This window comes from Nesoenas mayeri, assembly GCF_963082525.1.
Source record: "Nesoenas mayeri genome assembly, chromosome: 17".
Lineage (NCBI taxonomy): Eukaryota > Metazoa > Chordata > Aves > Columbiformes > Columbidae > Nesoenas > Nesoenas mayeri.
The window spans coordinates 1,786,210-1,799,469 of NC_137565.1; the positions used below are offsets into that span (position 1 = coordinate 1,786,210).

The 13,260-nt window shown below is 43.1% G+C and overlaps 1 protein-coding gene across 1 annotated transcript in view; it reads right to left on the minus strand.

Annotated features, from left to right (window-relative positions):
- The window catches only part of ADGRD1 (adhesion G protein-coupled receptor D1), a gene marked incomplete at both ends in the record, with an annotated part of 115,518 nt that overhangs the window by 37,215 nt on the left and 65,043 nt on the right, over positions 1–13,260 (minus strand). The window contains one exon of the mRNA XM_080355477.1: positions 1,244–1,347. Coding sequence (XP_080211603.1) covers positions 1,244–1,347 — 104 coding nt within the window. The remainder of the gene's footprint in view (positions 1–1,243; positions 1,348–13,260) is intronic.

A 13,260-nucleotide genomic window follows, 5' to 3' on the forward strand; every position in this document is an offset into this window, starting at 1 on the left:
GCAATCTGGTGACACATCGCGTGTCCCCTGTGGCAGGTGCCCCAGGCTGGACGGTGCAGATGACGGTTCCCTGCCAGCCCTGCTCTTCCAGCGCCGCTGCAGCCAGTGCCCCATGAGTCCCTCCCATGAGGGAGGACGACAAGAGCTATCGATGTCCTACAAGTAATTGAGAGAGACAGGCTGCGCCGCCTGGCGCCAATGCCTTTCTAATAAGGAAATTCACATAGTTGCAAACTGGAACGTGGTTACCCAGCAGGGCTGCCCTCCTGGGAAGCTCTTGTCATTGCCAGTACGTGGAGTAGCAAAGAACTTGCCAGATTCCTCTCCGCTTACCTCACGGTCATCTAACAGTACATTGCAAAATCTCACTGCGGCTGTTTAAGGAGGCCCCGCTTGGCGGTGAAAACCTAATCAGACTGTTTTTAATGGGCGGTTTGAGTGGTGTTGTATGCGGGTAGGGTGCGCAACCCCTGGGGTCCAAGCTCTCTGTCCCAGTCTTCCCTTTGCCTTTGGTTTCTCGAGCACTTTGCAGCCCAGCAGCAGCATCACCAGCTCCTTTTGCTCCTTTTTCCTTCCTAAACACTGTAACATCAAATCTTGCACTCAGACAAAAATGGAGCCGATCATTCCCCTTAACCTAAACATGCAAACAGCACAATGCCAGATAGGCAAATGTTGGACTTATTTAGAGTGAATTTTGCCACGAGTTGCACGCTTGATCCAAGTATGACGAGCACAGATCTGAACACTTAAAAATAATACAGGATTTGGAACAAGCAAACATTACAATCGGTTTACTGGGCTTCAGAAAGACATTTTTCCTAGAAACTGGCCACTTAACAGGATGTCCAAAAAACATGCTTAGTCATAGAAATAAAGAACCAAACTCTTGAATAAGAAGTACGTGGTTTAGTCTGCAAAAGGAGACGAGAATCCCGTTCCTGTGCTCCAAGCCTTCTACAGCCTCCTTGCAACATTCCTGATCTATAGCGAAAAATCTATAGCAAAAACTCAGAAATACCTCATAAGATGGAAATAGCTTGCTATTCAAAGACCACCCCATTTCAGGAAATGAAAGTAATTAAGAAATAACCAACCAACCGTTACAAATACATGTACAGAATATAATTAAGGAAGGTTGTAGAATTAATAGCTTTTGTTTTATCCTGAGCACCTGAAAGGACCACTGCTTGGCTTCCTGCATCATAGTTGCTCGGCAGTTAATTAAGATTAGATTACTCACGACAATATAGCAAATGTGACCAGGGTGATCATCAAGCAGAAGATGGACAGAGCGCAGCCAATGTAAGTGATGGAGGAGAGGGCCACCTGGTGTTCTCTTGTTAGCTGTACACAAAGGAAAAACAATTACAAAAATATTAATTGCTTTATGACACCACAGAACCACAGGTCAGCCCCCCCTGCACCTAATGTTTCCTCCTCCGTGTGCCCATATATAAGCTGATGTTCGCAAACATGCGCTGCTGTTTCTAACAGGGGAAATGAAGAGTCAGCTCCAAACTCAGTCGCGCAGCCAGGGCATCCACATGCCCGTGGCATTTTGGTTCCTTCTTTCACTTCATAAGTCAGTATTTCCTCAGAATAAGTTCATTTCTCTGAGATGAGCGCGGTTTCTCGGGCTGCACAAGCAGTGTCAGCGGCGGGATGTTTCACAGCTCGCAGGACACTTCGCTAATGCCCCCGCGCTGCAATAATTTACAGCGTTGTGCAAATACCAGAAGCGCTTCACAGCAGTGAGAGCTGACAAACCGAGGTCACCCATAAATCACAGGCCATTTATAGCCCACTCATTTTGTTTAATGTATCGTGTTTTCGGTGCCTGTTGGAGGAGCTGGACTGACATCTACAGAGCAGAAAGCCACAGAAAATGCCCAGCATGAGTGGTCGGAGCGTGAGCCTCTGCTCTCAGCCTCTGCTCTCAGCCTCTGCTTTTACCTACACGCACCTTTTGAAGAAATAATTCAAATTTCATGAGCGTTTAATCTTTAAATCTATAGTGTCCACTGCTACACTCACAGAACCATAGAATCATGTAGGGTGGAAGGGATCCCCCAGTTCATCGAGACCAACCGAACCCAACTCTGGCTCAAACCACAGCCCTGAGAACCTCATTGACACATCTGTCCAACCCCTCTAGGGACGGTGACTCCACCGCTGCCCTGGGCAGCCTGTTCCAACGCTTTGTAACCCTTCTCGTGAAAAAATCTTCCTAAGAGCCAATCTGAACCTCCCCCGGCACAACTTGAGGCCATTTCACTTGTTTTATTGCCTGTTAATTGGGAGAAGAGACCAACACCCTCCATGCCGCAACCTCCTTTCAGGTGGTTGTAGAGAGGGAAAAGCCTGGATACCTTCAGTTTGTTTTAACTGTTCTTCCTAAATTAATCAGAAAGTGTGCTTTAATTGTCCATGCAAGCTGTCATAAAAGAATGAGGAAAAAAGCCGCACCCAGCAAAGGGAGCCAGACAATATTAATATATAATAAGTAGAACAGAGCCGGGCAGGAAGGAGTTTGCTCATCTCAGAAGAATTTTCCTGACTCGAATTTGGATTGAGTTGACATTTGCATAAACTGAAGATTTGAAAAAAAAATGTGGCCAATCGAAAAGATTTCATTTTGATATTTGAAATACTGTGGGTTTTTTTTTTATTCCAATGCCTATTTACTATACATTATTAGCTGAAAACTCATTCAAAATATTCATTTATTCTGAAAAATACTAATATTTTTTCCTTTTTTTTTTTTTTTACAGTAACTCCAATAATCGTTGAAGTTTGGGATTTTCTATTCTTTTCCCACACAAAATAAAGTTTTCCCTCCAACAAGTATTTAATCAGAGATGATCAAACCAAACCAGTTCTACCAATAAACTATTGAAATTCCTTTTAGAGCAGAGAAAAAAGAAAAAAAAAAAAGAAGATCATTGTAAATGTGAACAAAACCGACGTGTTGTGGAGGTGCGTTTTCCTATAAATATCAGCTCACGTGCGGTGAGTTTTACAGCAAACAGGTTGCGGCTGCTCCGCAATCTGAGAAGCACCAAGCGATGGCCAGCGGTTGCTATGGTGTTACCGTTCCGAGGAAATACGATGCAGCTCTTCAGGATTTCTTCTCTCTCAGCCAAAGACACGTTTCTTTTCCCTGACATGGACAGCATCGCTTACAGAAACAAAAGTGTTCTGTGTGCCAGACCAGCTTCAAGGGTCCATATGATGTCTACACAAAGCTCCTATCACCCCTCATCCCCCATGTGTAGCCATTCTTCACAGATTATTCCTGAAACAGGAATAACTTACGTGGAAAACTGGGCAGTTTAGAAGTGATTTCCTCACTCATGCCCAAAATGCATGGACCTTATTTCCTGATTGCTCCAATACACATCCCTTTCTCTTGCTACAGGTGGTTTGCAGTTCTACAGAGGGAGGAGGGGAGCAGAGGAAGCTTTTGTAGCTTCAGGGCTCTCAGAAATCAGTATTTCTCTGCACTTCAAGGCTTTCTTTCACTCCCAACACCTGCAGCCAGAAGATGTTCCCTACTGAGGTCAAAGCTGCTCAGTGCTCATTCTGATTGACCGGGGTCTATCACAGCGTCTGCATTGGCAAAGCGGGTAAGGTCTGCGCAGGAAAGGTGATGTCTGACTGTCACACACAAGTACGGGAGATACAGGGGATCCATCTAGTGGAAATGGGCAAAAATCAAAGCGTTTGTATTTTTCCATAGTATATCCGAGAGAAAGTAACGATCACACAAACATCTTTTCCTAGCTAATCTCTGTTGTAACCAGCATGCCCCTAAGAAAGGCTTGCTCTGGGTTTTAGCTCAGTCTTCCTCCAGAAACCTCCGCAGGGAAAGACAAGACATAAATCAAGTTGTCCCAAGAGGAGCCTGTATTACTTAGAAATGAAAATAAAACAAAACCAAACAAAACAAAAGAAACCACTTCTCAACAAAGCGTAGAAGATTCACTCCTAATCTAGAATAACCCACATAGGTCCCCACATCTATGAAGTGCTCTTGCTCTGGTAAAGTCAACCAAAATCTGATGATGCTTTAAGGACGCTCTTAAATCAATTCCCCACATCAGTCTGGTAACTGGTATTTCCAAAGCAACCTCGCTGCAATTCACAGGCTCATCCTGCCCGGTGTGAAGAACAGGAGTGGGGAGTTCTGACCCAGTTCTGCGTGTTTGGGGTGAGATGGGGCCTGTGAGGGCTGTTCTCCAACTGCACTGCGGGTTGGGGTGCAGGGCAGCGTCCCCATTCCCAGCGGCTCCTTTCTGGGCTGATACGAATTGCAGGGGGGAGGATACAGCACACAAACAAGTCCTGGAATGATTTCCAGGGTGTGGAGGCACATTTCTAAATAAAAGTATATGGTGCAGGAGAGAAGAGAACCTATATTTAAAATACCAGGTCTTTCCTAACTTCCCACAAGGCAGCTGTTCCAGCACAGCTGGATGTTGTGTGTCTGTGTTCAGGCTGTAAGGGATAACAAGCATGAAGTTTGTTAGAAGTATCCGGATTGTCAGAGCATTGTGCATCGCAATTCCTTATAAACTCCAATGCCTGATAGGAGCTGATTCCATCTGACCTCAGCTTGTCTTTTTCCAAATTTCCAGACTCGGTTCATGGCATAGAATATAAGACGGTAATTTGGGATGATCTTGTAGTCAGCACAAAAAAGCTAATCAGGCTATTACTAAAGAAAAGATCATTAAAAAGTACCAAATAAAACATCGGGCAATCTGTGAAGTAGTCCCATGAGCCTGACGCTCACTCTTGTACATGAAATTATTCTTTTCTTCTAAAAGATTTTGCTTCTTTGAGCTTATAAGGTCATTGTCTTACACTGAGACAAGCTGAAAAGCTAGGAAACGAGCTTGTGCAGTCACGAGCGTTAGCAATCATGAGCACTAAAAGACAGATATTTCCTAGTTTCAGCTTGAACAAACAGTCAAATCAAAAATGCATTGTCCATATGAAACTCCCACTCTTTTAGTTCAGGCTGTAACACCCTTTACCTTGCAAGGGTCACTAACAGCAGGGACAAAGATCTGACCGTTTTGGTATTAACAGTTACTTCCATCTGCAATGTTATAGACGATTGTCTCGCCTTCATTCTCACTCATAAAAGAAGCTAGTGCATTTTTATTATGGAAAATCACAGGCATCCGCATGGCCTGAGAAATGGTTCTGGAAAGATACCAGTTCAGACTCCGAACATATATATTTTTCCTTGATGATGTTGTTAAGAACAAGAAAATGAGTGGCATCTAACTCATCTGTTTAAAAATAGCTGTGCTGCAAAATGAAAATATATGATTATAATAGAATGGTACTTTTCATCTCTGGAGTATCTGGAAAAGGTCAGTTGAGGCTGAAAGTCTTGCCCATTAGGCTAGACATGAAAAATCCTTTGATCTGTATCTAGAACAGAAAACCTACTTATTTATGTAACACTAATGAGCACTCGTATATACAATGCAGCACAACAACCCATCAGAGAGCTAAAGGGGCTACAGACTCACAAAATACAACCGGCCGGACCGGAGTGTCTGTCTGGGCAGCACTGGGCGCTCTGTGCCCAGCATCCCCTTCCACGTGTCCCCTTCTCTGGCCCTTTTTCTCATTATTCACCTCTCAGGCAGCTGACAGCATGTTTTCTGCCTTGCAAAGGGGTTATTTTTGCTTTCTCCAGAGGAGAAAGGGACATTTTGGGTGAGTATTAATCTATAATTTTCTTCTTTACATAGTGCAGAATATCCCCGTGTCTGCCTTTAGAGGCAACCCCTCAGATAAAGGGCTGAATTCTAATACTTAAAACAAGCTTTGTCACAGCCGATCCTGAAAGGGTTTGTCCACATACCAAATTACAGCTTCACAATTTAGCCACCGAAAGCAGTAATTTCACTGTCTAAACTGCTTTTGAAATCTCCTTTCTGAAAAGCAATTCATCTTCTTCCAATAAAAGGCAAATTCTTGAACCAAAAAAAGCTTCTCAGCCTTAAAAAATAAGCCCTGCAATCTAAGGACTATATTTGCCCTATCATTTGTATTTTAGTGTTGCTTACTGGTAGAACACAGAATTTGCTATTTTCTGCGTGTGCTTATATACCATATACATTGCATGAACCCAAATGTTTTTTGTTTACTGGCACAAATGTAAGACAAGACAATAGCATTTTGCCCTAAGTTCAAACACAAGAGCGAGTCGGTGTCCTTTTTGATCAGCTTTCCATCCCAAAGCAGCATTCCTACCACAAAGTTAATTACAGAGACATATGGCTTTTACTCTATTGAAGCGACTGGGAGGATCAGCCGCTGGCCGGGGCTGAAATCGGCTCTCAAACCCTCCTGCAAAGGCTTGAAACGATCTCTTCTGAGACATTTCTTGGGGTGAAAAATTAAGGCTCGGCCAACCCTATTGAGGCTTCACCTTTAAAATGCAATCTGAATCCAATTAAGAAAAGGATGAATAATTAACTTTGGCAGCCTGAGTGTTTCAGAGACAGTAAAACATTGGCCTCGACTGATGAAGCTAATGGTTTTAATTGCCTCCAGAAAGGCTGCTGAAATTCAATTTCTGTCCAGTGAGGCCTTTATTTATATATTAAATAATAATAACAATACAAGCCTCTGTTTACCTTCAGCTTGCCAAGCACTTTGTTAGGTACATAACACCATGTTTTCTTTTCAAATTAATGTTCGTGTTTAGTTCGGGAGGCTCAGTCTGCTCACTGAGACCACAAGGAGGATTTTTGTGTGGCCAAACCTAACGGCACAACCACAGCTCACAGAAAAAACAGGCTCGCTTGACCCAGAGAGTACTTGTATAGAGCCACAGTGTACCTGATACCATGAGTTTAGAGAAGAAAAGCCTCTGAGAGTGATGCTTTGCAGGGCTATCACCTTTATCAGCCACTTCCAGCAGAACTGCTTTTGAATTCCCATTCTCTATTAACTCCATGACTCCTAGTGAGCAGCAATAAAGTGCTACGAATGGGGCTTTTCAGGATTAGAGGAACTTCTTCCCATCGGCAGCCCAGCCTGGTGGTTGGCTGCTTATTTAAAACATTTCACCATGACATGAAACATTTAGAATTTCCCCAAATATCTCTGCAAAGGTATTAATTAGCATTCTTAAAACCCCACGTTGTCTTTTAAAGTAGTTCTGGGCAAGACGTCATGAAACAGTGGGTAATCTGCTCATTACAAATCACACGCAGCAAGTTTTGAGTTCGGTGAAGCTTAAAGGAAGCGCTTGAGTTGCCAATGTTCCCAAAGTATCGTAAAGTTTGGGGATTAGAAAATCGTAGAATCATAGAATGTCCTGAGTTGGAAGGGACCCACAAAATCAGATATTTGCAATTCTTCCTCACACCTCTGTTTGTGTAACACAAAGCAGTGTGGTTTTCCTGCCTTCATGTCTGGCCTAAGACTTGCAGTGCTTCTCCAGAACTGTTCAATGCCGTATTGACAGCGGATTATCCGCTGTGATACCAAAGGAGCTACTTTTGCCCATACGCCTAAGACTTGTCCATCTGTTCCAGCAAGAGCGGACTCATTCTGTTCTCCAATTAACAGCCAAAAGTCCATCAGCGAGTCCAACGAGGAGAACAAACCCCATTGTGGGGCCAGCGGGCTCTGGCGGGCAGAGAGGCGATGGGCTCTTGCCAGACTCTGGGATTTTTCGGAGCGGTTGAGCACAATTAAATACCCAGCTCCCAGAAAAATTCAATGAATGTTAGTATGTCTACTTTCCTTATCCCAGGCTTGGGCTTTGATTCAGAAACACACATTTCAACTCAGGAGCCAAGAATCTCCCGGTCCCCAGCATTGAACTTCCCCTGCACCAGGCTTTGGGGAGAAAAAGGGCAGAAAAGGGCCAATACAGGAGACAGACTAAACTTAAGAGTACGGAATGACTAAGTTTAAAGATATTCAACAGAGAGCAGTCATGGATAAAGGTGCAGTATCATAACATTTTTATGGGGAAATCCTTCAGACAGCAAGATGACCCAGCTGCCAAATGGCTCAGTGCTTTCATTTTCACCATAAGAATGAAGTCTGTGTTATTTTGTTAAACATTCTGATTAGAATAGAGTCCTTCTCAAACTAAAGAGCTCTTTTGACCATTAGAGAACTCTCAAATATTTGTGCTTTTCCAAAATAAAAGAGGTGGTTTTTTTTTGTTCTCCTCTGCTGAGTGAAATTCAGCTACTGCCAAACAATTCTCCAAGGAATTGGAGGGATTTCATATCCTGCAGCATTAGTCCAGCTTTTTCCACGTAATTCTATGGCATTCAGGACAGAACAAGAAATTCTCCTATTTCCTTTCATCAAAATTAACAGAGCTGCACTGGCAAAGGAATGGAATAGCAAAGAATGAGCGATGGCTCGGGGTTAGAAGTTGGTTGTAAGAGGATCAGCTTTGACGATCGCTCTCAGTTGACCATTGCCAAGTTCCAATGGTGGCCACTGCGCTGCCCATCTTCAAGGCGCTCAGCTCCCTTAGGAAACTCCTGGACCTGCTGCTACACTGTCCGTCCATCAGCAGCTCCTGGGCCAAACGTCTTGTTGATATTGAGAGTTCAATCCGCTGCTTTACTACCCAGTTTGAACTCTAGTAAGAAAATCACTCGAATTTGCTTTTTGTCTAATATCACTTCCATAGTTTAAAATAAGCATAAGATAAACAGCAAGTGATAAGTCAGTAGCACAAAAACAGAAAGCGAGAAAAGCGCATTAAAACGAAGTATAACGTATCCACACTTAAGAATGTATTCCAATAGCAAATGGCAAATTTCAACAATGCAAAAACCGCAATTACTTTTACACCAACCTAATAAATACATCGGCTGATTCGTCTTTGTTCACCTGATGGGTAAGGGCTGCTTAAACTGTCTGCAGAGGTCTCCTCAGCTAAGTAAACTGTCAATGGTAATAAACAAGGACCAAAAGAATTGGAATGCCTACCCAATTTTTAAATATGCAACAGAGAAGAAAAATGGCTGGGCTAAGGCATTATTCTTTGTATGTTCCCAGCAATGCAAAACATGCTGAGAAAAGTAATTATATTAAAATTGCAAAACAGCAGAAATCAGAAAATGTCACATCATTTCCATTTCACTGTCCTGTTGGATTATATAGGCTGAACCTCAGCTGGGTGAAAAATTAAGAAAAGAGTTCATTACTTCAGATTGTTCTTTTAATCCCCCCTGAGTGCAACATTTGATTAATAACTGCAATATTAGATTTAGGAAAATAATGTTACCGACTTATAAATTATACACCTATGCGCCATGTTTCTAAAACATTTGACAATATTATGACACTTTCAAAACAGTCTTTATAGACACAAATAGATGCACTTTGTTGTCAGTCAGCCACACATTGTCAAAACTTGCTGTCAGACTCAGCTATAACATGACAAAATAGAAACACACATATTGCCCAAAAGAAGGAATTTGGGATGTCTTTCCTTTTGTGGACAGAACCCCACAGCCAAACCCAGGGCTCCCTAAAGATGCTATGGGTTGTCTCTATAGCTCCAGCTGCAAGATCAGAAGCTTTTAAATATTTTCCCCTTTATAAATGCTGCTCTGATTCAAGCCCATTGGTGGGCAGCTTGAACTGTATTGATTGATCCTCTCTTTCGAATTATGGAAGAACAACTACAAATGGGATGGAAAAAAAAAAACGTCTAACTTTAGAAATGTAGAAAATGCGTTTAAAGACCTGAACAATATCTGCAACAGTTTGTATGACACTGTTACCTTGCTGGAAATGCCCATCCACATGTGAACTTTATAGCAGTCATTTTTATATCCTGACAATTGGAAAAGACAGAAAGAGGATAAAATAGGGGGAAAAAACAAATCTAAGGGCCATAAACATTACATTTGTGTCCTGCCTCGTTCATTCTGGGAGGGGGACCCAAAGCTCAAAGTCTATGTTGCTGTGGGAGACAATTTCCCCTTTAAAAGAATTGTTGAACTCTGGGTCCCCAGGTGTCCACCATCCTTTTGCTGAAATGACATTTATGTGGCAGATGGTACAAATAGCCTGGCATGCTTTGTGGTTGTTGGATCACTATAAAAATCAAACCTGCCAGATGGCTGGCGTGTCTCCTGGCAGGAGCATAGGGCCCACTGACTGATGAGGGGAACTAAAGCTGCCCAAAATAAAATAATAGCGCCTGCATTTTCTTTGGAGTGCTTTTGAAACGTGGCTTCTTCCGTGCTGGGTTCGATTCCTGCTGTCGAGGAAGTACCTTGTGCCATGGCTCCATCTGACCGCCCCAAGGAGCACAGCCCCGCTCTCCTCCCAGCCCAGCAATGGGCCTCTCTCCTCCGGCCATTGCCCTCAGCTGGAGGTGCCGCTGGTGCGGGAGGTGGCCTTGGAGCTTGGGATGTCCCCAGCCCTGCCAGCAGAAGATGCTACTCAAGGAAACGTGTTCCACCTCCTCCTCTGCGGCTCCTGTCCAGGCCCACGGCACAGACTTCTGTCCTACCGTCCCACAAGGAAACCACCACGGGGAGCGTATCACCCCGAGTGCCCTCCACTTGGACATAAACAGCCAACATAAACCAGTGTAAACACATCAAACTAGATGGATTATTTCTTTTTCCTACCACAGCTATATTAATGCACCATTGTCTCCCTAACTATAACATTGCAGCACTGGCTTGTTCTGACTGCAGCAGATGAAGCCAAAGCTGGAACACTGTTCTGTGGGTTGAGGAATGAGAAAGACAGACACGAATCCCCAGGAGTGCACCTTGAGCAATGATTTGCTGTGAGGGATGTTTTCCCCCATCAGGAAGAGCAGCTTGATCGGAGCAATGAGTTCTCCAGAGGAGGGGAACACGAGTTCGTTTGTATCTGCACAACTACTCTGAAAGTCCCATTTTGTTAGGGAGGTGCAATTGTAAAATTCTCAATCTGACTAACTTGATCAGAGTTGTGAAAAGACTTCTCAACCAAGTTTCCAGACTCTGTGCTGACCCTCATTACATCCATGCAGCTTCACAAAGGCAACCAAGGGCTGAACATGTCCCTTCAGGAACATTCTGCTCGTATTCAGTCACATTTTACCTTCAATTAACTTATTTATTCATTTAAACCAATTCTTCATCACTAATCCCCAGAACTCCAAACAAATGCCATCATTTCTCAAATTAAAACAAACACGATAAATGAATCTCAGCAAGCAAGCATGAACTTGGGCCAGCCGTGACACAGGCTTAGCAGCAGAGTGATAAAGACACAAATAATTCTGGCGTTCCATGTGGGCCAATTCATCAGCAGGCTAAGAGGTCAGTGCCAGGCTGACATCTGAGCACCACATGGTCCTAAGTTTTTCCAAGATTGTCATTTCATTCCTGAAATAAACTTGTTAAACTGCTAATCGCCTGCCTCACTGACAGCACTAAACTGCGCCCATGTGTCTCAAGCTGATCGGTGTTGTCCACATCGTTCTTTCACAATCACCGCGACTTCAGTGTGGTCGAGCTCTTGCTGAAACAAACACAAGATCTGGAGTAGTGTTCAACTACACTTGTAATCCGAGCTTGGTTTTAGCTATTTCACAGCACTCAAAGCTCTTTTCCTCCACACACCACTGTATAGCACACATCTATGTTAAAATTGCAGAATTTAAATGTTTTCTTTGTGACCTCTCTTTTGCTTTTTCTCTGAAAAACGGAATGAAAGTGCTTTTCCATCTCAGCAGATTTCAGTCTCTGTACATTGCTGCCAGCTGGAATACAGTAGAATAGTGGCTGGGTTAATCTAACCTGCTTTGAGTAAAGATCAAGAACTCGCACATTGTTCCTAAGAACTTCTTATAATATCCATGCTACCTGGAAATCAGGCCCACCTGACAGCCTGCCCCATAAATGTCTAACAATTTGTCAGCACTCCCCATCTTGCAATACTTCAAGTATTCATGAGAAAGCACCATTAGATGCAAAATATCCTACAATTTTGTCCCTATGAATGTCTCACTGAAACAAAACAAAATCCACATGGCATCGTAATTCCTCTCCAAGCGGGTGCATGAATTATTAACATAGTTCTGTACCTTGTAATAAAATCGCTATGGTAAAGAATCTTGAGAATATATAAAGGCATTTATGCCCACAAGAAATGCACAAACTGCATAAATATATAGAGACATCTGCTGGTTGTTGGTGAGAGAAGCTGAGCTGGACCATTCCCAGCGGGAAGGGAGCACTGGGTTCATCCAAGCTCATGGATTCTGGCTCGTGCTATATTCTGTCCATGGAAAAGCCAGACTTGACCGTGCGAGGGAACAAAGAGAGGGAGCTAAGCAAGGAGATTCTTGCTTAAATTTAGCATAACCCAGAAGAAAAATCACCATCCTTGACAAAGAGTTATCACAGAATCATAGGATGGTTTGGGTTGGAAGGGACCTTAAAGATCATCTTAAAGGTCACTTATTTTCAGTATTGCTTAGAGACGCTTTGGCTTTGTCTGAGTTTAGAGTGCAACGTACTCTCCAGTTGTGAACAGCAAACTGCCTTTAAAAACCTGTGTTGTCTCAATAACGGAAAACTTACCCTTTTTTTTTATTTTTAGCAAAAAGATAATTATTCTGGTGAAAATGGGCCGAGTCAAACACTCCTTGCACTGGAGCTGCCCAGCAGCAGCGCTCTCCAGAGATGTTCTCCCAGCTCTGGAGCTGCTCCATACCTACTGCTCTGCACCGCATCTATTTAGACTTGAGAATGGTTGATATCCCCCTTTGTATTTGTATTAACTCTTTCCTGTGCAGCTGCCTGCCTTTCTGCAAGGCAATGTAGAATTATTCATCCAGGCTTTTAGTTCTCCAGACCGCTGCATTGGATTAAAGGCAGTTACGGCGCCCTTGGAGAGGATGTCTGCCTGCTTCTGCTGCCCTGAGAGCTGCACCTACCCATGGGATGGAGAGAAAGGGAAATGGGACTTTCTGTAGAAAAAATGCAATATAAAGCACCCAAAGCAGAATTCCCATGAAGAATATGGCTACTTTTTTTTGTACCAAAGTACAGCTTTGGATGAAAGCCTCCCCAGTTTTCAGGCAATCCATTCCCAATAATTTATTTACATTTTTTTTGTGAAAAGCAGAGCCCTTCTGTAAAAAAAAACAGAATCTAGACAAAAAATAAATATTCTGTCAAAAACAGTGTTGATGTGGAAAAATTTCATCCATTTCTATTTATACAGCCACAGCTA